General features: G+C 43.2%; 3 protein-coding genes across 3 annotated transcripts in view; 1 reads left to right on the forward strand and 2 right to left on the reverse strand.

Moving 5' to 3' along the window:
• plekha7a (pleckstrin homology domain containing, family A member 7a) overlaps positions 1-9,701 on the forward strand; it is a 108,209-nt gene extending 98,508 nt beyond the window's left edge. Inside the window, exons 18-31 of the mRNA XM_070907631.1 lie at positions 580-729; positions 821-922; positions 1,178-1,289; positions 1,643-1,773; positions 1,924-2,118; positions 2,225-2,321; positions 2,727-2,818; positions 3,355-3,618; positions 4,044-4,061; positions 6,595-6,771; positions 7,123-7,256; positions 7,428-7,561; positions 8,170-8,210; positions 9,013-9,701. Of these exons, the coding sequence (XP_070763732.1) occupies positions 580-729; positions 821-922; positions 1,178-1,289; positions 1,643-1,773; positions 1,924-2,118; positions 2,225-2,321; positions 2,727-2,818; positions 3,355-3,618; positions 4,044-4,061; positions 6,595-6,771; positions 7,123-7,256; positions 7,428-7,561; positions 8,170-8,195 (1,632 nt within the window). The 3' untranslated portion in view covers positions 8,196-8,210; positions 9,013-9,701. The remainder of the gene's footprint in view (positions 1-579; positions 730-820; positions 923-1,177; positions 1,290-1,642; positions 1,774-1,923; positions 2,119-2,224; positions 2,322-2,726; positions 2,819-3,354; positions 3,619-4,043; positions 4,062-6,594; positions 6,772-7,122; positions 7,257-7,427; positions 7,562-8,169; positions 8,211-9,012) is intronic.
• On the reverse strand, positions 9,360-17,212 carry LOC139286732 (NLR family CARD domain-containing protein 3-like). The gene is made up of 10 exons (XM_070907633.1): positions 17,105-17,212; positions 16,214-16,355; positions 15,945-16,052; positions 15,485-15,539; positions 15,155-15,383; positions 13,204-15,031; positions 11,920-12,087; positions 11,593-11,760; positions 11,439-11,485; positions 9,360-11,298 (listed from the first exon to the last, which is right to left on the reverse strand). The coding sequence occupies exons 2-10, from the start codon at positions 16,339-16,341 to the stop codon at positions 10,754-10,756; spliced, it is 3,276 nt and encodes a 1,091-aa protein (XP_070763734.1). The 5' UTR covers positions 16,342-16,355; positions 17,105-17,212; the 3' UTR covers positions 9,360-10,753.
• A 504-nt stretch (positions 17,213-17,716) lies between these two features.
• Positions 17,717-21,190, reverse strand: c6h11orf58 (chromosome 6 C11orf58 homolog). Its single transcript, XM_070907634.1, has 5 exons — positions 21,074-21,190; positions 20,017-20,100; positions 19,784-19,844; positions 19,460-19,569; positions 17,717-18,333 (listed from the first exon to the last, which is right to left on the reverse strand). Exons 1-5 carry the CDS (start codon positions 21,125-21,127, stop codon positions 18,109-18,111), a joined length of 534 nt encoding a protein of 177 aa, XP_070763735.1. The 5' UTR covers positions 21,128-21,190; the 3' UTR covers positions 17,717-18,108.
• Positions 21,191-24,772: the final 3,582 nt, after the last annotated feature.

Here is a 24,772-nt window from a genome sequence, read left to right on the forward strand (position 1 = left end):
GGCTCTCGATCCATCAAACCGTCTCACTCTGTCTGCAGAACTCAGTCCGTCTGATGAGTCAACGGGCAGAAATGTTAGAAAGTTAGAAGAAATATTACATGATGGTGCCACATTCAAGGACAAAGCCTACTTTGCTGCTATCATTTGAGCTACCGTGGAGTTTGATAACAGATGGTGATTCAGCTATCAGAGAGACGACCGCAGTGCATACGAGTCTCTCAGAAGAAGCAAGTGGATTTCTGTCTAGATTCAACTTTGCACAGTCATGGAGGAAGTTGTGTTGAAGGAGAGGCGAGGATGTATTGATCTCTCAGACTGTGACTCTGCATTTCCTAAGTTACTATTACCAGAGCTGTCCAGAAACACACAGAAACAATACAATATATATACAGTTATAGTACAATATATATACTATGAGGTCTGGACTGAAAGGTCAGTCAGAGGAAGCTGATTGAGATCTCGTGGTGGCTCATGAGTGACTGTGGAAACATGCTGCCCTCTGGAGGCATTTTTAAATGAGTGTTATCTGCTGAATGGTCTTTGGTGGACCTCATGCTGCATGACTCCTCACCCCTTCAGGACAAGCTGGAGAGTGTACTGGATCTGTCCCACCAGCAGATGGAGCAGTACCAGGAGCAGCCGGCCCACGCCCACAAGATCGCCTACCAGCAGAGGCTGCTGCAGGAAGACCTGGTCACCATCAGGGCCCAAATATCACGCCTCTCCACGGTGTGTGTGTGTGTGTGTTTGCACATGTACATGCTCAGATGCCTGTAATGAAGTTTGTGTAAAGATGTGTGTGTGTGTGTGTGTGATGCAGGAGATGGCACACGCCTGGGAGGAGTACAGCAGGCTGGAGAGATCAGTGGAGCAGTTGAGGACGGCACTGCAGGCACACATGAACCACAGCGCCACCCATCAGGTGAGACCTGGTACTGCAGCTCAGAGCAGGTTCACCTCCAAGCTGCCCTGGTGTTTCTTTCAGGCTGGGTTTTATATAAAGTCTGTATTTAGTTTGAAATCTTACATAAATCTCCGACGTCCTTTTTTTCTAATAATATCTTACATCACGAGTTCATTAATAGGACAGCACATTTTTCTCAAACTATTTACAGGCCAAATTTGATAAATGATGAAATGTGTGACGCTGGAGTCAAATGTGAATGTGTGTTTGTAGCAAGAGAAAGCTGAGATGAAGCGCGAGCTGTGGAGGATCGAGGACGTGATGGGGGGACTGAGTGCCAGCAAAGCCAACTACAAGATCACCATTGACTCTGTCCAGAACCCAGGTTGGTAACCATAGCAACCCAGCAGTTATTAGCCGCAAAACTGTTTTTTGGGAAAACTGCACAGTTGATGAAAAAATGAAAAAGTCACTCTAACGATTGTCAGAGCAGCGACACATCGTCTGAATGTATAGACGACTGCAGACTCTCAAGATATTTGGTTTTGTTCAGAAATCTGTTTCTAAAGATCAGATTTTATGGGTAAAGATGGTAAATGTGCAGCTTGAAGTCTGTTTTTCTACTGTTCTCAGTGTAAATGTGGTCAGTCCCCCGTTCTTTACCGTAAACCCATTTCAAACCTGCCTACATTTAAAAGCTAAACCTCGATTCCTCTGTGTGCTCGCGCGCCCCGCCAGAGAGGAAATTAGTGCCTTCGGTGTCGGACCTGGCAGTGCCTTCTCGTAGCACAGAGGTCCAGCCCCCTCCTCGCAGCTCCATCCCCACCATCTTCTCCCACACTTTGCCTCACAGCACCGTGCCAAAGTGGGTGAGTGTCGCCCTTCTGCTCTGAAACACTGCAGTCGACTTCATATTAACGTTCAGGAATTATTGCTGGATTCATTCTGATTGTGTTGAAGAGTTCTACGTCAGAAACTTTTAAAATACTAAATCCTTTTCTGCCTGGCTTCTGTCCCAGGCAGAGGACTCCGCCCCGCCCAGGCCACCACTTCCTCGCCTCTACGACTACGAGGAGACGCCCCCTGTGGTGCCGCCTCTCCCCAAAGAGGCCTCGGTCATCCGCCACACATCGGTGCGTGGGCTGAAACGCCAATCAGATGAGAGGAAGAGGGACCGGGAGAGCGGGCAGTATGTTGTCAATGGCGACTGTAAGGTATGCTGTCATTTTGTCATTTCTGCCTCCTGTTGTACAGATGAGGTGATTTTAATTAGCCGCCTGTCTACACTCTGTCTTTCTGTCTAACCTGGTCTGGTGTCAGACTGACCTGCGGTCGTACCTGAGTGAACCAGAGCTGCCAGGAATTAGCTACCACAGCACCGGGTCTGACGTTGACTACCAGTATTTCCAGAGCAAAGGTATCTGAACAGTAACGTGTAAAACACACACATCTAACAGAACATACTGACCTTTGTTTATTGCTCGTGGTTTCCCAGCTCAGAATGCATACCAACTATTAGAAGTCCAATCGCTTCAGTTACATCATGAATGAAATGTACTCATCTTGCTGCTAAATGATCCCTGAAACATCTTTTATATAATGAATATTTATATTTAATGTTTATTAAGTTAATGATTCACTCCTGGTGAATGGTGAGCATTTGCTTTTTGTTTCATCTGAAGTGTTTATTCTGTATTTTTTCCCTTTCTGATTTTTTCTTTGCATCGTGTCGCTGTGTTCATCGTACGAGCTTACTGCTTTTTTCACTTTGCAAATGAAACCAAACCAAACTGCCGATTCTTGCCTCGTTGTTATGGACTAGGTCTGTTAGGCTCCTCGTCTCGGCAGAACCAGTCCAACTCCATCTCGTCCTACGTCACCCTGAGGAGAGGCCCCGGGAGCTCCGCAGCCAGGGTGAGTCACGATGTGAGGGGTGGAGGATCTGCAGATACCTTTGATCAGCTGGAGGGATTCAGGGTGTCTCAGGCCTGGTTTTGTAGGAAATTCTGTTTTAATCTTATGTTTAATGGCAAGTTTAAGGTTTCATTGTGAGGCTCGACTACGCTGAAAGGTTCTGTAATAACATTCAGCTCTAAGGACATCTGTTGTACACCTACTCTTACAATTAAGTATTGCAGTACAGCACGTGATTATTAAATATGTGTACGAGCCATCGATTCATGGACAATACAGAAATGTATATTTTTGATATATACAATACAAATATTAGGTACAGGTAGAGTTTGATATGCAGGTTGTAGACTTCTTTGTTACTGTATGATGTTTAAATCTGTCACTTTTCTCTCTCATCGTTTTGTCGACATGTCTTTCTCTACACTGTTTCGCCGTCTTTCATCCTCCTCATTCTTACTTTCTGCCTCTGACCTCTCTGTCCCCCCACTAACCAACCGTCCTGTCCCTGTGTCTTCCCTCCTCCCCTGTCTCACCAGGAGAGACCCAAGAGTGCCTTGGAGCGCCTGTCGTCGCCTACAGAAGCCCTGCAGCTCCCAAGCAGCCAGTCTCGAGGGCGAATGACTGCAGAGGAGCAGCTGGAGCGGATGAAGCGCCACCAGAAGGCGCTCGTTCGCGAGCGCAAGAGGAACCTCAGCCAGGGCGAGCGCTCCTCCACGGGTATCTCCACCTCCACTGTCACCACCCAGCGCTCCTCCTCCTCCTCCAGGCTGCCCTCCAGCACCTCCGATCCTTCGGCCTCCGTACGTTACCCCCCACCCCCGCGCAGCAGCAGCAGACACAGGGAGCACCACCTTCACCACCACCACTGCTGCTATGCCACCCTCCAGCCCCCAGCCACATAATAACATAGCAGGAATGCTAACATGCTAGCACTCTCTGCCTTGTGTAACCACCAGTGGTCGCTGACGTTAGCTGTAAGCACTAACAAGCTAAAGGGCGCGACTGACTGTGGCTGGCTTGCTGTCTTGGTTAATGCTTTAAGAACAATGGGAGACAAAATGAGCACAGGGAACTGAGGGGAATGCTTGGCTAGTTTTGGACTGGGACAGTGTCGCTCCCTCTTTATTTTATTTCTTTTAAAGGTTCAGGGGTCACTTTAACCCCTCGTTACCACTGCCCCCTGGTGGGACCTCACTGACACAATTCTGAATGTAAATCCATTGAGAAAAGGAGGGAATGGGAGGCATCACTCTGCCTTCCTTTCTCTGTTTTTGTCACCAGAAAGTAGAGAGAAGAGCCCATCTGTGTACATCTACATACTGTGTACTTGTACACTTTTATTTATTTACTGAGGGATATTTTCAGTATACAGTTGTACAGTTATATTTTGTAGAGATTTGGTATATAGAGCATATAGAGAGTTGAGGAAATGTTGGAAAAAGAAAAAATAAGTATTCAGGTTGATGAAATGAAGAAAGAGGCAACGCTAGTGGCACAAATCATGATCACACCTCCCTACTTTCTTTTCATCAAATGAAATCCAAGTGCCTTGTTTTGCTGACGATCTCTTTTGCCTTTGTCCCAAATTTTACCTCCTTAATCAACATTTGAATTAATCCGTTTATGTTTAAAGCATTCGTCTCCACCTCAGAATCATAGAAACGATGCTTAAAGCTAGCTTTAAGGTTGCTTTTCTGTGTAACAGCAGACTTCAGTCGGGAAGATGTGGGGGCTCTGCTAGTTTTAACCCCTGAAGGAATACTTTGACATTTGACACTAAATCTAGCTTACCCCTTGGTTTCAGTAAGGAATGCTAACAATGCTAACATCCCTGGGTGACAACAGTAATACAGTAAAATGTCAAAGTCTTCCATTAAGATAACACGACACATGATAACTACCAGATTGACAGACTAACACACACTCGTAACCAGACTGCTGTGAGATCTGCCTGTAATCGGACTACATTTCCCATGAACCCTTGAAATCAAGTTTCCCTGTAACAGTGAGCAATACATCGTCTGTAATCATCTGCTACGACTTTTCACCTCTTTTTAGTGAATATAACCATAAATGCCAGAGCATATTTAATTTTCTCTACTCCACCAGCATTAAAACATGTTTACACCATTTTATATTTTAAGTAACATCCTCATTAATGCAGCCTTTTCTTGTACACACTACAAGGTTATTTTTATCGTTTGACAGTGGTTGATAATTACATTGCCACGATTAAAGTTGGGAAGAGAATCTGTACTCATATGTGAGTACTTCTAAGTGGCCTATGCTGTGCTGTTTTATGCATCATAAATACACGGGACAGGTTCAAGCAACTGGGCTGAAATGCAATAACTAAAATAAGTACGAGCGAGGAGCGGACAACCGTGTCGCGGGAAAGCTGTGTGGAAAGTAAGAGAGGGACAGTACAGTGGCAATATCTGACCATTTGTGTTCAACAGGTTTAGGGTGATCGCTGTCTTCATCAGTGTGTCATTCTTTGATCTTATTGCCAACAAAATCTGTGAAAATTGCTAAAAATAATTATATATAATTATGATTAAGATACCTATGTTTTATCAACAATTCAAAACCCAGACATATTTACAATGCTATGAAAAAGTGAGTGTTTCAAATGACTTCTTTATGATGAAACTGTTGATTAAGTTCCTGTTGACAGACAGACCCACTCCTCTGTGCAGCAGGATGCATGTAGGAGGTTCTCCGTGGCGCCGCTGTCCGCTCCTTGTTTTTAAGTATTAATCTGGAGAGTTTTTCCGCCATATTGCTTTTATCCTTCCACAGCTACGTACAATATATCAGATCAAAGAGGAACTAGTTACAGGAGGTTGCTCAGTTGAAGAGTAGAAATGTAGAACTTAGACAAGTTGAACTGCTAATCACCACCTAATTCTGTGTAATCGAGAAGCAACGCACAACTCTTTTCCTTTTCTTTTCTATCATGTAGAGATTTGCACTCGACAATAAAGAGTTTCTTGCTTCTGAACCTCCTCTTGGCTGTGTTCTTCCTAATCTGGTGGGGGGTTTGATGAGTCTGTGTCTGCATGGTTTTCTTCCTCTCTGTCCTTCTGTGTGTGACTGATTCTCCTGAGCACACCGAGGCATGTGAACACACCACCAGATCAGACCCTGCTGCAGGCTACTGGAGTGGGAAGGATGCATGCATGGCTTTGATGCTCCTTGGATGATTACTCACAAGTACCCCTCACCACACACACACACACACACACACACACACACAGGTAGACATTAGCGAACAAGAGTCAGAGTCATTTTATAGATGCAAACGTGCCGTTGTACATAAGAGAGACGGATGTGGTATGTGTGTAATTACAGCTTCCAGGAACAGACCAATCAGCTGCCTGAGTCCTCTCTCTGCTAATGATGACTAAACGTCATCCTTTCAAATCCCTGGATGAACGCAGCAAAGCTGAAGTCACATTTGTCCCTCTGTCAGTTTAGTGTTTGTCTCCCTCTGTCTGCGGCTCGACTCACTGCAGAGATCAACAAGCATTAAAGAAATCATTCAAACACCTTGGTAAAGACCTCAGTGCTGTTTCTCATCGCCCTGTAAACCCCACTGCTTTCACTCACAACTTAATCAGTGATTAATCAACTGATAGTTCCGACTCTAAAGAACATCCGTAGTGTGAAACTCTAAAGGCTTCAGCTCCTTGTATGTAGAGCAGACACTGGAGAGACATGGTGAAATGACACCAGCAGGCCAGCTGTGTAATCCGGCCTCCTGCTGTTTCCAGGTGTTTGATTGGCAGGAGGAGGAGCGGCTTGGGGCAGAGGGGCAGAGCGATGAAGGCCGGAATCCAGTGACAGAGAGGGGGAGGATCCGACCGGATGGGTGGATGACTGCGCCGTCCGCACGCATACGAGAGGTGGATGTGGAGCCTCTGGACTATGACCTGGACATCAGCCGAGAGGTAGAGACACACACACACACACACACACACACACCATCATCCATGATCTTGCACAACATGTGGTTGTGGTTTGTGTTAAAATATCTTTAACACATTAAAGCATAAAGGTTAGATATATTGTGAATGGGACTGTCAATGTAATGATTTATCACTACCTTCCTCTTAAATTCATGTATGTAAATTCGCTTTGACTTGACTTCACAGTTCCTGGTCCTGTGTATTAAGGTAGTATTAGTACCTGAGCTAAGTGCTTAGTACCTGTCGTGTCCCGCCACTGGAGAACCCAAGAAGCCACTAGTTTTGGTGTATTATCCAACACACTGACTGACCGCCCGTCTGTCCAACATGCAGCTGTCCAAACCCCGGAAAGTTCCCATCCCAGAGCGCTACGTGGAGTCCGACTCAGAGGAGCCTCTGAGTCCAGAGGAGCTGGAGCAGCGCTCCCGCCGGGCCGAGCGCATCAAGAACCTCCTGGCCAAATCCAGGTAGAGCTGGGTCGACACTGTTTTTGGTTTTGATGTTTAACTTGACCGTGTTACTATGAAAAGGGAAGATGTTTGGGGGGGGGGGGGGGGGGGGGGGTGTAAGGCCGTAATGGTAATAAATAAAATGAGAGGAGTCAGCGTGCTGTTCGCTGCTTTGTCTCCTTTCAACAGTGTTCAGAACATCCACCCGTCTGCACCGCTGGACTTCAGTGAGCTGGACTCGGCTCTGCAGCAGCAGGAGAGGATCATGAACGTGTCCCAAGCTCTGGCCTCCGAGGCCTCGCGCAAGAGCAAACTGGTCGCAGGTCAGTGTCCTCACACTTTCATTACCTTCATACTGTAAAGCATCAGCCATCCCAGCTGTGGCACATGCTTCCTCTGAGCCTGTATACTCCAACCTTAACAATCCTAACCTTTACAAGTCAGTGAAGACCAACCACGATGTCCTCACTACACACACACACACACACACACACACACACACACACACACACTACATTCATTTCCTGGAGACTTACCATAACCACTGCCTGCCTAACCCTAACCTTACACCTGACCCTAAACCAAGTCTTCACCCTAAAATGTAATGATTGACATGATGGAGATTTGTGTTTGGTCCCTAAAAAGAAGGTGAGTCCCCACAATGTGACTGTGTGAACAGATTTGTCCCCACAACATGAGTAATACAAGGTCACACACACACAGTGAATCTAGAAGCAAACAAAAAACAGTTCTTTTTTCCACTACATGAATTTGCAGGAGTGGTAGAAGTGTAGTACTGTTGTGGTAGTAGTGTAGTAACGTACTGTTGTGGTGTAATAAGTATTCACATGCCACTGTGGTGCAGTGGTGTAAATCTTCATCCGTCATCTCAGACAGGCAGCATGTGATTTGTGTTGTCCCTGGTGTGCAGGGACTGAGCGGCTGGAGAGTCGGTGAGCACGTCTGGTTGAGGTACACCATCCATTTCCACTTTGGGTGGTGTGGGTTCCTTGTATTCACTGTGTTCTGTGTCTCAGTACATGCTGCTGTGGTTTGGTCAGGAGTGTGCACAGATTGGTGGCAAAAGGGACTCAAGTGAACCAGAGATTTCATTTTGGTCACATCCACACGGAACAGGAAAAATAAATGAACCCCGCGAGAATCATAAAAAAATAAGCTCTCCGTCTCTACAAAATGTTTGCTCAGAAGGTAAAAGATGTTACTTTGAAGTGGTTTGGTTTTGTAATTTCTTCCCTATTTGAATCAAATCCCTGAAACAAATCCGTGTGCAGTCCTGGTTCCTTTGTTTTGGGGGATATTTCTGCCAAAGACCTTCAGGTTTCCGCTCTGCTGTTTCGGTCAGTGTGGCTCAGCTGTCGTAAAGGGCTGCTTTCGTGCAGTGTGGTGGCCTTCTGTGTGTTTTTTTTATATGTAACTCTTGCAGGACTAATGTCATTCATACTGTTCACGCGACTCAGTGTTTTACAGTATGAGCTCACATGCGTCAAACACTTGAAGTCAATGACTTTTTCTCTTTGTTTTACTGTCAGTTTAAAATACACATTATATTTGCAAATAATATTTGAGTCTCAACTCAAACATACACAAACATAAACTGTTACAGGGGACATGTTCTCCTGTTGTAATCAACTGGAAACCTCTGATGCAAATGTGTGTGTGTGTGTGTGTGTGTGTGTGTGTGTGTGTGTGTGTCTACGACGTCCTGCCAGCTATAAGAAATACTGACGTCGTCACTGTGTTTTCTACTCCTCAGCCAAAGCTGCTGCAGAGCACTGAGCCACAGGAACGACCAGCGCGACGAAACACAACAGATTCTCTGTGTCGAATCATTTCTCAGCAGCTGCCAACTAATTGATTCACTTGTAATAAATCTCTTATTTATGAGTGACACGTTTTTTTAAAGACTTTTGATTCGTAGCTTTGAAATAGAATAAAGTTTTCTTGCTTCTGCACTTACATTGCACAGTTAAGTAAGAATAATTTATAACACGAGTGCATTGCTTTTTTTTTTTTAATCTGCCATGAACTGTTTTTCTGTTTGTTCCGTACTTTGAATAAAAGAGTGAAATGAAAGCCGACATGCTCAGAGTACAGTAGGAATGTTTTGACATGAATTGTTTTATTTATTACACTGTTTGGCTTGACATGCTTATTCAACTTCTACTGTATATTTCATCAACTCTGTCACCCAATGATCACGGTCCTGTCAATCAACTGACATGCATTAGAATATAATAGGAATAATAACAATAATAACCCATAAAAAGTAAAGTCATCACAGAAAATAAATATTAGATAAAACAAATTAATTATTTGGTGTCTGTTTCTTAAATATAATACACCTGTTTCTCACAGTTAAACAACATTTTTCACATCAGCAGGATAATCCAACTATTGCTGCTCATTTTAAAGGTGTATTTGCATTCTTCTGTGCTTTACAGTTTATTTAGCGTCCACTTGGAGTCAGCTCTCGACTGATGTATAGATATACATATATCTATACATCATAGACATATATCTCAATGTAACAAACGATGTACTTAGATGTATTATCACATTAAAATACATAAGGACATTTTAAATGGGACGCGAACTATCGTGGATCGACCAGCAGCTTTAGGCTCAGCGCTGTACAGCTTTTTACAAATCATCAGAAATACCTGCAGACTCATTTCAAAGAGACGAAGGAGTCTTAATAGATAATAGATAATTGCAATACGTCGGCACTTGGTAATTAGCTGCATCAGTTTCTCATTGAGAAATGTCTGTGATCTGTATTATGATTATTACAACCATTATTGCTACGGGTTTATGATATCTTGAAAAGCAGGAATTTTCCCATGCGTTTACAGATAATGTTGGAAATAAAGAAATCACAAGCTGAACGGAACAACGGTGTACGTAAAAATATCAAGCGATCACGAGAACTTCTGCTGTGAACCTATACGCATGTAAGCCTCCTATACAGACCTATAAGACATGTTAGAAAAACTGAAACTGAAAAGCAATTTAATTAAAAGTTTTCATCTGGATGAAAATGAGCTCTTTAGCTAACTCGCTAACTTAGCTACGGGCACATTTACATCGATGTTGAAACTTGTGCATTGTCCCTGGTAAATAAATAAATAACCGGACTTCTACATACTGCCACCTAACCATGGATGCATTTTCTTGCACCAAATGCATGACTGCAATGCATCGTTGTTGATATTCACCTCTGGAGTGACCATCGTTGCTTGCCTCTGAGGGACAAGGTGAGAAGTTTGGATATCTCAAGAGTTTTCAATGCCAGCTAGATGGAAACCGATGTTGACTAAAATATCACTTTTTAAGTCAAATATACATTAAGTTGATAGGAATTTATTATTGATATAGATGGAAATAGCATGTTAGAAACAAAGCCATAATGTTTGCAAAATTAGATTTTTTTTTTCAGCCTTGATTTATTCCGTGTACATGTTTTATGAACATATACATATGATATTCAACAGTATTTATGGGTATTCTGGCTCGCACAGAATTAATGAAGAATCTGCAAGTCCCAGCCTGAAGCCTGGATACAGCGGCTCAGTGAACTCAGTGCGGAACGTATGCAGGTGAGCCATGTTGTTTGGCGATATAGCGTAGAAGGACAGAGTGCCAGCTGACCAGTCTAAGAACACTCCAACCCTTTTGGAGTTAAAGTGGGGGACAGATATGGTTGCATCATCCTTGTTATACCAGACGGTGTATTTGCCGTGACAGTAGCGCAGACTCCAGGACTGTTTATTGTAGCCGAGGACAGACTCGTTACCTTTTGCTTTCCTGCTGATCCCTTTATAAGCCACTCCAATACCTGTCCATTCCCCGGTCCACTCTACTTCCCAGTAGCAACGAGCAGACAGACCCTCTTTACAAAGCACTTGTCCCCAGTCTGTGAATCGCTCTGGGCTGTCCGGATATGGCTGAGCTGTCTCCATTCGTGTCATCTTTTGGTTGTCTTCAGAAAAGGTCAGGTGTGAATGAGCAGTATTTGGCTCCATGCTAAGCTGACATGCATCTGATAAAACACCAACAGGAAATAACATTAAAAATATAAAACGTTGAAAATAACCATGAATATTTTCAGTTTTGCCTATTTACAGTATTCATTGTTTGTAAAAAGATAAAAACAAACAAAAAAACCCCCCAAAAACTTACATTTCTTCAGAGCTGATTTTAAGTAGCACTCTGCGTTACCGTTCAAGCTAGGAAAAGTCAAAAAGATGACATTTGAAATGTAGAAAGTTAGTTTACAGAAGAAAAATAAAACCTCAACTTCTGACATTTAACTCATTTCACATTGAAGTTATACCTCACAGAGAGGTGTTCGATGTCCTTCTGCACACTGGACAGCAGCTCCACCCCCAGTTGCCCTGGATGATTGTAACTCAGATCCAGTTCCCTCAGGTGGGTGGGGTTGGACCTCAGAGCTCCAACCAAAAAGCCACAGCCAATCTCTGTGATTCCACAGAGTGGCAGTCTGAATTTGAAGAGTAAAACAAATAAAATGTAATTTACAGCATGCAACACAAAATCTTATTCAGCAAAGATAGATTAGAACTGGCCATTAGTCCACGTGGTTTCAGCTGGCTTTTAATTGATTGTTATAGATAGCTTGCTTCAGCACTCTTTCACAAACCTCAGTTTCTCCAGCTGACATGTCGGACTTGCCAGTCCAGCAGACAGCAGTTCTGCTCCCGAGTCTTGCAGATCATTATCACTTAGGTCCAGCTCTTTCAGACATGAACTGCTAAGAACGTCTCCCAGCGCTTCGCAACATTTGTCTGTGAGGTTGCATTCTTTAAGCCTTCAAATTGAAAAACAATTCATTAATGTTAACAATATTAGCATAATGTGCTAAAGGAACGGGACAATCACCTACATAAATAGTGTGTCGGCCGCAGAATGAGTGAATAATTGAACTTGCACATAACAATAGTCTTCTACAGGAAATTGAAAGAGAAACCAAATAGAAGCAGGACATGTGGGCATTTGAAAAAACACTAGCCCTGACAATAAAAGCCAATCATCTCAATCATGGTCCCATTATGGGTGGTCATGGTGCCAAAGTTTTACAATACATCTGGCAAAAACGTATTGACATTTTGAGATACTACCATGAGAGACGAGGACGTAGCCACTGTGACGTCACCCATTGGTTTGTGGACGACTGTTTTGAAGCCTCGAGTTTGGCATTTTGGCTGTGGCCATCTTGGTTTTTTGGAGACAATATGGCAGCCTACTTTTACCAGCAACCTGACTGGACCTGGCTCCTGGCTCTGCCGTGCGAAGTCGCTGCTAACAATGTTAGCTTGTAAATGTACTTACCGGTAAAAATTAACTGCCTTCTTAGACTTGTCTTTTAGTACAAGCGAACACCTCAATCCTGATTAACATGCCGCCATGGTAGCGACTTGTCAATCACAAGGTAGCCACGCCCTGAAGCATATCCTGCTTTATTGTCTTTTTACTCTAAATGGGACCATCATTTACAAAATGAACATCATGCTGTATTGAAGAAGATTTGAAACTAGCGATTGAGACCATAAACTTATCAGGAAAATGTTTACTGAGGTAACAAATCAAGAGAGAAGTAGGGTCATTTTCTCATAGACTTCTATACAATCCGACTTCTTTTTGCAACGCGTGGAGTTGCCCCCTGCTGGCTATTAGAAAGAATGCAGATTTAAGGCACTTCCGCATTGGCTTCACTTTTCGGACCCAGAGGTTGACGCTTGGATGCTACGCACCTTTACAATAATTTGACACCACTGTACCATGATCTCAGATCTGGATTAACTATCGAATCAAATTAGTTAATTCGTAAATTTGCTATTTTTAAAAAAAGTTTATAAAACCTAAAATGTTACATCATATATAATGATTACGATAGGTGCAGAGGACGATGTGTTTCTTTACTCACAAGGCGACTCTGGATTCTTTGATCACTGGTAACAGCCTCAGAAGACCCTCCTCTGATCTTGAATATTTCCTCAGGTCAAACTCATCCAGCTCTTCATTTGAGGTCAGCAACACAAAGACCAGAGCAGACCACTGTGAACGTGACAGCGTGGTCTCTGACAAACGGCCAGAGCTCAGGTAGTTCTGGATTTCCTCCAAAAGAGACTGGTCATTCAGCTCACTGAGGCAGTGGAAGAGATTGATGCTTCTTTCTGGGGAGGGATTTTGCCTGATCTTCTCCTTGATGTACTCAACGATTTCCTCATTTCTTGGTGAGCCGCTCCCCATTGTGGTCAGAACGCTCTTCAACAAAGTCTGATTGGATGTCTGCGAGAGGCCGAGAAGGAAACGAAGAAAAAGATCTAGGTGTCCGTTCTGACTCTGCAAGGCCTTGTCCACTGCACTCTGGAGAAGGTTGGTTACTTCACTGGGAGCCTCCTGGACGGTGGCGGTTTCTTGTGGTTCAAGCAAGTTCTGATTGAAGCAGATAAATGTGTGCAAAATGTACATTGCAGCAAGAAACTCCTGTATGCTGAGATGCACAAAGCAATAGACCCTCTCCAGATGAAGTCCGAACTCATTCTCCGAGATCTGCGTGAACAGTCCTGAATATATTGCAGCGTCATCAACGTCGATGTTGTACTCATTCAATTCATTCTCATAGAAGATCATGTTGCCTTTCATCAGGTGCTCGAAGGCCAGTTTTCCCAGCTTCAAGATCATCTCTTCATCTATTTTGTTCTGGGTCGGTGTTTCAGATGCCTCTTGTCCTGCTGAATACTTCAGAGACCGGACCAGTGAGCTGTATACCAGGAAGTGTGTGTACATTTGTGTCAGAGTCTTAGGCATTTCTCTTCTGCCCCCATCCTCCTCGATGCTCTTCCTTTCTGTTTCTTCTAAAATCCTCTGCAGAACGGTGACCGATATCCAGCTGAAGACTGGTATGTGACACATGATGTGGAGGCTCCTGGTGGACTTCACGTGCGAGATGACCCTACTGGCCATGTTTTCATCAGGGATTTTTTTCCTGAAGTACTCTTCCTTCTGGGGGTTGTTGAACCCTCGTATCTCTGTCACTCGGTCGACGAGATCGACTGGAATGCGATTTGCAGCTGCGGGCCTGGAGGTGATCCAGATGTGTGCAGAGGGCAGCAGGTTCCCCTTGAAGAGATTTGTCAGTAGTACGTCCACTGAAGCTGGCTCTGAGACACTGCAGCAGGACCCGTTGCGGTCAAAGTCCAGGGGAAGCCGGCATTCATCCAACCCATCAAATATCAGCACAAGCTTGTATTTGCCAAAATCTGAAATTCCTGATTCTTTTGCCTCTACAAGAAAATGATGAAGAAGCTGCGTCAGCGTGCAGCATCTCTCCTTCATCAGATTCAGCTCCCGAAACGGAAGATTCATCAGGAGTTGGATATCCTGGTTAACTCTTCCCTCTGCCCATTCAAGATTAAACTTCTGCACGGAGATTGTTTTTCCGATGCCAGAAATCCCTTTAGTCAGCACGATTCTGATGAATCTGTCTTGTCCGAGTAGGGGCTTAAAGACGTCTTCACATTTGATTGGCTTATCTTCTGTTGGACGTCTCCTGGATGCGGCCTCAATCTGCCTGACCTCATGTTCATAGTTAACGCTTCCACTGACTCCCTCTGTGATGTAGAGCTCCGTGTACACCTTGTTGAGGAGCGTCTGGTTCCCGTGCTGTGCCACTCCCTCGTAAATGTATTCGAACTTTTTCAATTTGTGTCTGAGTTTGCGCTGGCAGACGTCAAGCTCTCCATAAATGTCTAGTTGTACAAAGAAGACAGAGAGAAGAATATAATTTTGGGGGAAAACACCAAATATAAGTTCTTACATTAGGACAATAGCAACACATTATTATATTACACACTGTACTTGTTCCTACTTACGTTTCTCCAGTTTGTTAGCAAGCTCTCTTTGACCTATTTCCTTTAAGACATGTAGTGTAATCTTCAGGGCCCCCTCACTGGCACTGCTGTCTTGCTTTTTGTCTTCAGTAGTCAAACAGTCGTCCTCCTGCTCGTCACTCTCAGCAGATGGTGACAGGTGAGGAAACAGCATCCTTCCATAACCTTTCAGCTCACTCAGCAAAATGTTCAAGGCGTGTTTTTCCACCAACTGCAATGGACGACGAAGAAGAAGGAGCGTAGCTTTAATACAGTAGGGTCACATCCAGGATAACTTCTGTAACTACTGTGCGCATCAGAGACACAACGTACCTTAAATATGGCCTTTCCATCCATTTCTGTCGATTCTGAACGGTCATATTGGTCCCTTGAGTGAAATATTGAGAATAATGTTATTTTAAGTGCTTCCATAGTCTGCACCATGATTTTTAAAATATGTCTTGAAGTGGCTTCGATTGAAGTGACATTGGTTCTTAGTTACTGTGGCAACATAAGAATTGTGCTCAATAAGTACACATGCGTCTTTGCTGATGTTGGGATAACTTCCACCTACTTGTCACGTTTCAGGATAAGTAAAGCAATTATGGCTAAGCTGAGAATTCGTAACTAAATTGGTTTTTTTTTTTTTTGCATATCGTTCAGCCCTTTTTTTTAGTCTAGACCAAATATCTCATAAAGAACATTTAAAAAGACGTCAACTATTACTCAAAGTGCAGACAGAGAAATTTAAAATACATTTCAATAATAAATAAACAGAACAGACTTCACGTACCTGTCTGCATCGTCCTCGCTGAAGTCGGGCTGGACCATCATGGAGGAGTCACTTTTCATGGACAGGCAGGATGATGACGGCAAGTTTGATTTCCCAAAATTAACTGAGCTGAAATATAAAGTCAGTGGGTTGTATTCTCATTTGACAACAGGTGTCATGGCAATCAGGTCACCATTGTCAAGATATTTCACTTTGAACCAAAGTGTGAGACAGACCAACAACCCCCTCATCGCTACCACAGCTACAGACCCAGAGTAGACTTCACGTACCTGTCTGCATCGTCCTCGCTGAAGTCGGGCTGAACCATCATGGAGGCGTCACTTTTCATGGACAGGCAGGATGATGCCGGCAGCTGTGGCCCCGCAGGATGCTCTCCAGTCTCTTCAGCGGCATCCATTTTAAAGCCAACACCTAGTTTGTTTGTTATGGAGTTATAAAGTTACATTTTGTACAGTGGTCAGACTCAGTACTCATACATATATACATATATATATATATACATATATACATGTATATATGTATATACATGTATATATATATACATGTATATATACACATGTATGTATATATGTATATATATATGTGTATATATATATATACACACATATATATACATATATACACATATATACATATATATTTACATTTAGATTTTGCTCAATATGTAGGACATTTACGTTTCTTAAATAATAGTAACAATAAATATAATAATTACAATAAGCAAAACATGATTATTAATGAGAATAAACTGAGAACCGAATTGACCATGAAAATATTCCAAATTCAACTGATTCATCCACAAAATTGGACTTTAAAGTTCTACATCTGGAATACAGGATGTTCACAGTACGACACAAATATTAAAACTTCAAGAACTGTGAGGAGAGAAAGACGAAGGTAAGAAGTGGAAAGTGTTCATGTGTCATGTGACTGGATGTCACTTGTAACGTGAACCACTGTCACAGTTTCCCGGTACATCGTGTTTAAGTTGAACCGACGTTGAGAAGACGACCAGGGTCACCGGGGGAGAGTGAAAGTGAAAGTGAAAGTTTTTCCACCGACTGTTCGAAGACGTTGATTAAACGTTCACATTTCGATCATATTTCACAAGTGACATGTTTCATCCTCTCTAATGTGCACATCAACAGCCTATTTCTCACCTGAAGGCCGCTGCTGCGAATCCCGGTGAAAGATCTTCAAACAGCCGGTGAACAACTGTCACTTCCGCTTCTATTCACAGGCGGGTGTAGATGGTGCGTCGCCTTTACTTTCCTTCTTATTAATGTGATCTCACGACTCAGGGAGGGGTGTAGATGGAGGAAGAGGTGAAGGTGGAGTTAGTCGAGTGTGTTCTGGAGGTGTGGTTACAGCAGTGGTGCAGAGGTGGAGCCCAAAGTCCCTGGTGAGGCCTCTGGTTGCTTTCAGGCTGGTTGACGTGATATGAGGACGTAACAAAGTTCATTTAATTTATGGATCACCCCTTAAGGGGCCCCACCCCCTAGGTTGGAAACCACTTGACTAAACTAGCCAACAGTGTAAAAAGTAGTTAAAACTAGAACTTAGTTTAAGCCTTGCAGAGATGAAAATGCAAAACATTCAAACCTGATGGTCACCAGCAGACCGCCCCACTACACCAGTTTCAATATTCCCAAGATGCTTTTCAAAAATAAATGATCATGTTTTTTCGAGAAATTCTTGGAAATACATTGTAAATTGCACTGCACTTATTACCAACACAGTGAGTTCACTTCGAGTGTTAAGAAGAGCAAACATTACAACTGATACTTCCTTTTATTGGTTTTCAAACAAGAGATCACAAAATGTACAATGTGTATACCAATCATGCTGAATGGCAAGCAATCCTGTTTCATCCAACACAAACGCAGTGACTGTTAAAAGGTTCAAATGAAATAAAAACTGGACCATTTGCCATCTTAACATTATTTAACACCAGTCAACCAAAAGCTGACGTTTTAGCCTGCAGACTTAATTCTTTGACAACATGCACACCATGTCACCCAACGATGAGTGCTTGTGTCGAGAACCCCTTTCTACACAGTAAAAAGGACTAAAATGATGGGTGATCAGTTAATGACACAATCAAAACAAATAACGTCAAAATGTACAAATTTGAGATTACAAAAACTAATTCCTCCCTGCACACCTACACTGACTTTACAAAGGCCGCTTTGTAGCCGTGTTTCCGTTCCTCATTCCCACTGTCTGAGCTGGACTTGGCCTGGTCTGAGGTCTGTTCCTTTGGGTTGGGATCGCAGCCTTTGTCCCGGGCGTCTGTGGCTTCTTTTTCACTGGTGGACTTCTCTGGCTCGGTTGCATCTGTCTGACCGTCCACTGGTGGACAGGGAAACGCCTCTGGCTCTGGGTCAGGCTGTGGGTAAGAGAAGATTCTTTTACTTCTGTCGGGATATCTTAAAAACCCCGAGTGTAAACAGATGTCCCTGCGTTTTGGTGAATATTTCGGCTAAGGGACAAACATTGTGGTAGTGATTCTGATGGATTTGACCATTATCATTTCCTGGAACGATTATGAAATTCAAAGAGAGCCGCGTCACCTTGTTATATGGTTCAGCGTTGGCAGAATTTGGCCTTTTTGTTTGAGTATTTGTTTGACAGTGTATGTGTGCTTTTTGCCAGCCGCTCCCTGCTCAGCACACACGGCTTGACACATTAAAGACAACACATAAGACGAAGCGAGTGTTGCCTCTCTAACTGAAACTGAGACACAAAGAAAACGAGGAAGAGGCGTGTAGGGATGGATGCAATACTTGGGCTAATAATGTGGTCTTAAACATTTGAACACTCTCGACCTCTCCGCTCATCTAGAAGTGTTCTGCTGAGACGGAGACGCAGCATATAAATCAAGACGTTCCCTAACTTTGACTCGTCTATGTTCTCCACTGACTTATTGTTATTGTTATTATTATTAACATCCATCCTGAACTTCCATCTATTTTTATTTTATCTTCTAATTGTTAAAGTGTTTTTATATCCTTTTGAGTTTTACTGTCTTTGTATATGAAATATGCTGCATAAATAAACTTTCCTTGCATCATATTATTGTTAGAATTCTAATTAATGATTAATAGTTATGACACATAGAAGCAGCTAAAGATATGCATTTTCTCATCAAAAAGTAATGAGGTGTAAAAGAGACAGAAACGTGAGCAGGAGGTGCTTCTGACTGCAAAATGAATTTATAGTCAGAAGAAATACTGTCAAACACTTGTAGTTTCATTTTTTCTGAACTCTAATAGCATGTTGCTTGACTAATACCCTGCAGCTTTACGACAGCCTCACCGCTCATCCATCAGGGATGATGGATTAAGATTAAAAGACGGAGATCTAAAGCAACAGTCAGCGGTCTGTGCACCCCTCAGTGGTCTTTTGGACACAGCCACTACAGTCCATCAACGGTAAATCTATTGAAATATAAACATAATATAGAAATTAAAGGACTGATTTCAAAAATCTTCTGGCCCTGGACGACCCCTCACCTCGCTGAAACCCAGGCCACAGTGTCTCCGGTTCCGGCCTGACAGCTTCCCATCCATTCCCTGCTGGTACTGCATCTCTAGCTGCTCGTTGATCTTCCGATCTTCCTGCCCTGCAGAGGAGACACCGGTCACAGCAGGCACACCCAGCCATTACAGGCCTATCCATGCATGGATAGATCTGTGCGGCGGATGTGTAGTGGGGAAGCCGGGTTAATTGCATTGGGCATAAGGACGAGGCAGAATGGGTAAGTAGCAAAGGGACAGTAGTTTGGTCTTTATCAGAACAAATACATCATTTTACAAACGCTAAATAAAGAAGCTTACCACTGCGGAAGTGGGATGTTGACTTGTGGTCACCAATAACAAGGCGCCCGGTGTGTTCTTTCTGGAAAACAGAAACAAGTCAATTATAAATCAATTGTTCCAACCTCTCTAAAGATTATAGAGTCACAGTGCAAGTAAAACACAGCTTTAACGTTTTCCTTATCTCTATATGCTATGGACTACAGGCCCACATTTAAGTGAAGTAAAAGTATAGTGATCTACACAGAACAAACCTTGCCAGCACCCATCAACCGTAAAAACTTCTGCTTCCTTTCATTGCTTCCCAGATCAGCTGATGCCCACTGAGTAGACCCATCCTGCCAAAGCAAAACGTTGTTATCACGAGGACTCATACGCTCAACAAGAGAAGAACTCCATCAAAAACATAAAGCTCATGTCATCAGATCGTTTACACAATCATGGATTTTACAAAGCAGTAGAGGCTGTTTCTAACCAACAGGCTTTACCCTCTGAAGACTCACACAGTCTGGTCGAATGAGAGGAAGGATGAACGGTTCCTCCGGTCGACTCGAGGTACGTTTGATGATGTTTATTGTCAGATATCTTTTGAGACTTTGTTGGTCTACTAAGTGTCTAAGTGAGCCTTTTGTGAGTATGAGTAGATATAGAGAATAAAATAGCAGATAACTTAAATTGCATAGATGATCTCCTACATACATGAAATAAATATTTGCCATTCAACTGAACATTAAGGATGATTTGACCTTTACAACAGGAAACCTGTCCTCAATCCATTCATTGGTTGTGTACAAAATGTGTCTAACTTTATCTGAAGAAGTTAGCTAAAGTAATTTTCACTGGCATAAGTGTCCCAAGTTAACATTATAGTGACTATTGTCGTTAATTGTGGTCAGATATTTTAGGAACAGGCAGGTCTGAAAAATATTTCTGATTTTTTTTAAACACATTAGTGAGAATATAACGTTTGTGGTACATTAAAAAGAAGATAAAATGCGAGCTCCAGTCAGTAATCTTTGTAAAACACCTCCAAGTCAACACACTGTCAAAGGCACTGTAAGTTTATCTTAATCGCATTAAATGCAACATAACGTTAGTACAATGTGTCACACGTCTTGTGCAATATAATTTCCAATCAACCCAAAAAAGGGGATTAAACTTTGTCCGGACTGCCAACAAAAACGTGCTCAGATTTCACGATAAAGCCGTTGAATCCTGACGTTAGCAAACAAGCTAACGCGACGCTAACCGTATCTAAGTAATTCATAGCTTTCATCAACAGATATCGTTCATTTTTTATAATTTACTCACTTCATCGGGGGACGCAGGTCGTTTTGTCCCATGCCTGTCTTCTGGAGAACTCATTATGGACGACAGCTTTAGTACAATGTCAGTAAATGTTTCATGCCACCTAGCACAAGCTAGCTGGTTTTGTCAACAAGCCTCCGTGTCGCCACTTCCTGTTCTGTCTTCTTCTTCGTTTGTGTTTTGCAGTCGGTTTTGGTAACTATCTGCTGCCGCCCGCTGGTGGATTGTGTTACATCACCCTTAAAACAGATACCTGTTGATGAAAGACACCGAACGAGAGGAGAGGTGAATTAAACTGAAAGTGAGGTCCAGTCAGTCAGCAAGCAGGCAAATATTTAAAATAATAGCTCATTTGTGCGATGAAATGCTTTGTTGGGCTAAAGTTTTACTGTCCTTGGCAACCTCAAGAGGGAATTTAATCATCTGCGATTTAAAACACATCACTGAAACAAGATAGATAGATAGATACTTTATTTATCCTCATACCAGCAGCAGTGCATGAACGAACTGCAATAAACAAAACACAAGTGATAGTAAAGAAATACAGGTAAAAAGTAAACCCTTTAAACATGTGCATGCATACAGTGTGCAAATTCTGCAAAATGGATGTAATACTAAGTTGTAAGTTAAAAAGATGTATTGCACTTTGCCAGAAGTTACAGAGAAAGTAGGCCTAAGTATAAGTCCAGTTAGAGTCCAGTATGACGTCAGCAGCCTCCCAGTCCACTGCGCCAGAGCGGGGACAAAGATTCAGGTCTGGTCTCAGAGTGTCAGGATGTTAATAGAAAAACTTCTTGAATTTAGAGATTATATTTCAGTGGAGGATGATTCAGCAGCCTGGCAACATACCTTCAGGTCGGATCATAATTAAAATAGAGCTTGAATCTGGATATTTGACTTGTCTTCAGCCTGTTCTGATTCAGTCACACTCAGGTATCTATTTCCAAAAGCCTTCACCGTGTGGGGTCATGGCCATGTGAGGCGTGTGTACCAAACGAATCCTCTGCTGGATGTCCTGCACTAAAACCGCCAAAAGGTGGCGTAAGAGTAAATGTAATAAAGCAACAGCCCGAGGCGCTCGCGCCCCTGACAGGACGCTGGAGCTCCATCACGGAGATTTTAACCGAGGAGCGTTTAGACTTCCAGTCCCTTTTAATAAGCTTTAATCACGCAGAGTAATAATAATAAATAATAAAAATAAAATAATCAGACCTTTAAGACTTTATAAGATCTGTTGGGCTCCAGAGAAGACGAGAAAAGAGATTTATTTCTAATCACAGACTTGATCAAAAATTTTTATTCCCAATTTGACTTTAAACATTTGTTTTTTTTCACTGATACACGACCACTGGTGAGACATTTCCTAAGTACATATACAAAATATTAACGCAGAGAAAACGGTTTCACATTTATTTGCTTAAACTGTCCACAAACACGCAATTTCTTTCTTTCTTTTTTTTAAATCAACATAAACAAACAAAGGCCGACTTTTTGTGTGTTTTTTAATTTGTGGTGATTTCTGACACATAGAAAATGTTTATAAGAAGAATGCGTCCACAGTGAAATGGAAGTAATAAACACAATCATTTAGTCAATTTGCGTTCAAAGTGGTGAAGGTGAAGGTGAGCAGTGCAGAAAAAAAGGCACAGAGATGAGCGGGAAAAGTTCAGCCGAGGAAATGTAAACACTTTTAATTAGATTCATATAAAGAAAGTGAGAGAGAGAGAGAGGGAGAGAGACAGAGAGAGAGAGAGAGAGAGAGCGAGAGAGAGAGAGAGAGAGAGAGAGAGAGAGAGAGGAGAAAGAGAGAGAGAGAGCGAGAGAGAGAGAGAGCGAGAGAGAGAGAGACAGAGAGAGAGAGAGAGACAGAGAGAGAGAGAGAGAGAGAGCGAGAGAGAGAGAGAGAGAGAGCGAGAGAGAGAGAGAGAGAGAGAGAGAGAGAGAGCGAGAGAGAGAGAGACAGAGAGAGAGAGAGAGAGGAGGGGTTATCCTGCCTCTGCCTCTTTACCCGACACTGCCCCGCACTCTCACTTAACCTCCACATTGTGCCGGACGGGAAATAAGTTGAAATACTTTTGAAAGAAATCGTCCGCGTGACAGCTGCTCGGGCTCAGCATCCCCTCTGACAGCGACGCAGAAGTGTTTTCTTTTCCCTTCTGATCTCTTCGGAGCGCAAACACAGGAGTTACCAAAGTCCCCGACGCGCTCCAGCGATGGTGACTTTACGCACGGGATTTGAAGGCTGTTTGAACTGACTCCTGTTGTTTGGTCTCGACGCTGAAACTCTTTCTCATCGCTCACAACAATCGCCAAGTTTGCCAGAAACACGCAGCGAATGACGAACAAGTGAATCCAGGTGAGAGACGTCCTGTTGCATCAGTGTGGACCGCACCGGGACCGTGACTCGGCGCGTCCGCGGGGTTGTTTTTAAAAGTCGGTGCGCCCTCCGGTTATCTCTGCTTCACAACAAACAGCGGGGACAGCAGCAGTGTCTTTAAACCTGCAGTTGGACCGTGATGAGACTCAGCCGAGCCTGAACTCAAAAACCAACTCACTTAAAAAAAGAAAAAGTTCTGTATTAAGGTAAAAACAATATTCTGCAGAGTCATTTATGAACTGACTTTAAATGAGACACATTCTTAAAATCACATTAAAATAAGTAGCTACGTTTCTGATCAAACAATAACCAGTTAATAATAATAATAATAACCACCGTCACGAGTTGATTGCCAATTTTTATTTACGCATTAGTTGGACTTATTAGTTGACACGCATGCAAATTATTAGAAATATTGGTTATTTCCCCTCATGAAAGGCCTAATCAATATTAAGCTTGTAATAAGAAGAGAAAACCCGTGTGGTTGTGAGATGATCCTCCAAAGCAGCGACATATTTATAGGAAAAGGTAAAGTTGTGATTGTGCATCACTGAGACTCACCTGGTGGGAGAGAAACAGAACAGATGTCTGACTTCCACACATTCAGCGTTCATTTCAGCCATAAAAGACGCAACTATATTGTGAAAAGCAGAGGCTATAGTTTAACTGTGCCCCCCCCCCCAACATCCCTGTCACGCACTATTGACAGAAATGGTTCAGCGGTTCTGTAGCAGCAGAAAATGGTTCTACAGGCGCAGAACCCATCCAGAGGCATCTAGACAGATTCTCTGGAGCAAATTAAAAAAGAGCCACTGAACTTAGAATTCACTTTAAAGACATCGAAGGTCTCCTGAAGGCAGCCCCCGTCGCACCCGCCGGAGTCTGCGGGACGAGCCTTCAAGTAGTTTCCTCCTCGGCCACGCAGCGGTCCGGAATCGTGAACGCCTCGCGCTCCGCCGGACAGGCTGTGGTCCTCGTGCGCGTCCCCGGCTCCGCTGCACCTCCAGAGACGCACATTTCAGCCAGCACCCCCCCCCCCCCCCCCCATCTCATGTTGAGAGAAATAGACTGTAGAGGAGAGAAAGCGGGAGAAAGAAGCGCGTCTTTAGGCCCCAAGTTAACTTTCCCCCCCGGAGGTCACGCAGACTGACCCTAGAAGAATGCGTGAGTCATAAATTAAAATAGACCCGGAGCCCTGACACGGATCCATTGGGAGACAATACCGGGGGGGACAGGACAGTGTCCCAGCGCGGCGACAGTTGAGAAATGAGTCTGTAAGTTTCTAGTTTTTATTTCCCTCCTTCTGGTTTTCTTTCTTGGTGTGA

Source organism: Enoplosus armatus, chromosome 6 (genome assembly GCF_043641665.1).
Source record: "Enoplosus armatus isolate fEnoArm2 chromosome 6, fEnoArm2.hap1, whole genome shotgun sequence".
In the NCBI taxonomy this organism is placed as follows: domain Eukaryota; kingdom Metazoa; phylum Chordata; class Actinopteri; order Centrarchiformes; family Enoplosidae; genus Enoplosus; species Enoplosus armatus.

Excerpts from the sequence above, each read along its gene's own strand:
- LOC139286732 (XM_070907633.1), bottom strand. The coding sequence starts at position 16,341 with ATGGATGCCGCTGAAGAGACTGGAGAGCATCCTGCGGGGCCACAGCTG. Across the intron at positions 16,053-16,213 it reads AGCGAGGACGATGCAGACAG|CTCAGTTAATTTTGGGAAAT; the intron begins GTACGTGAAGTC and ends TTTATATTTCAG. Across the intron at positions 11,486-11,592 it reads ATCGAACACCTCTCTGTGAG|CTTGAACGGTAACGCAGAGT; the intron begins GTATAACTTCAA and ends GACTTTTCCTAG.
- c6h11orf58 (XM_070907634.1), bottom strand. The coding sequence starts at position 21,127 with ATGAGTTCTCCAGAAGACAGGCATGGGACAAAACGACCTGCGTCCCCC. Across the intron at positions 20,101-21,073 it reads GACCTGCGTCCCCCGATGAA|GATGGGTCTACTCAGTGGGC; the intron begins GTGAGTAAATTA and ends TTGCTTTGGCAG. Across the intron at positions 18,334-19,459 it reads GTGGCCTGGGTTTCAGCGAG|CCTGACCCAGAGCCAGAGGC; the intron begins GTGAGGGGTCGT and ends TCTTACCCACAG.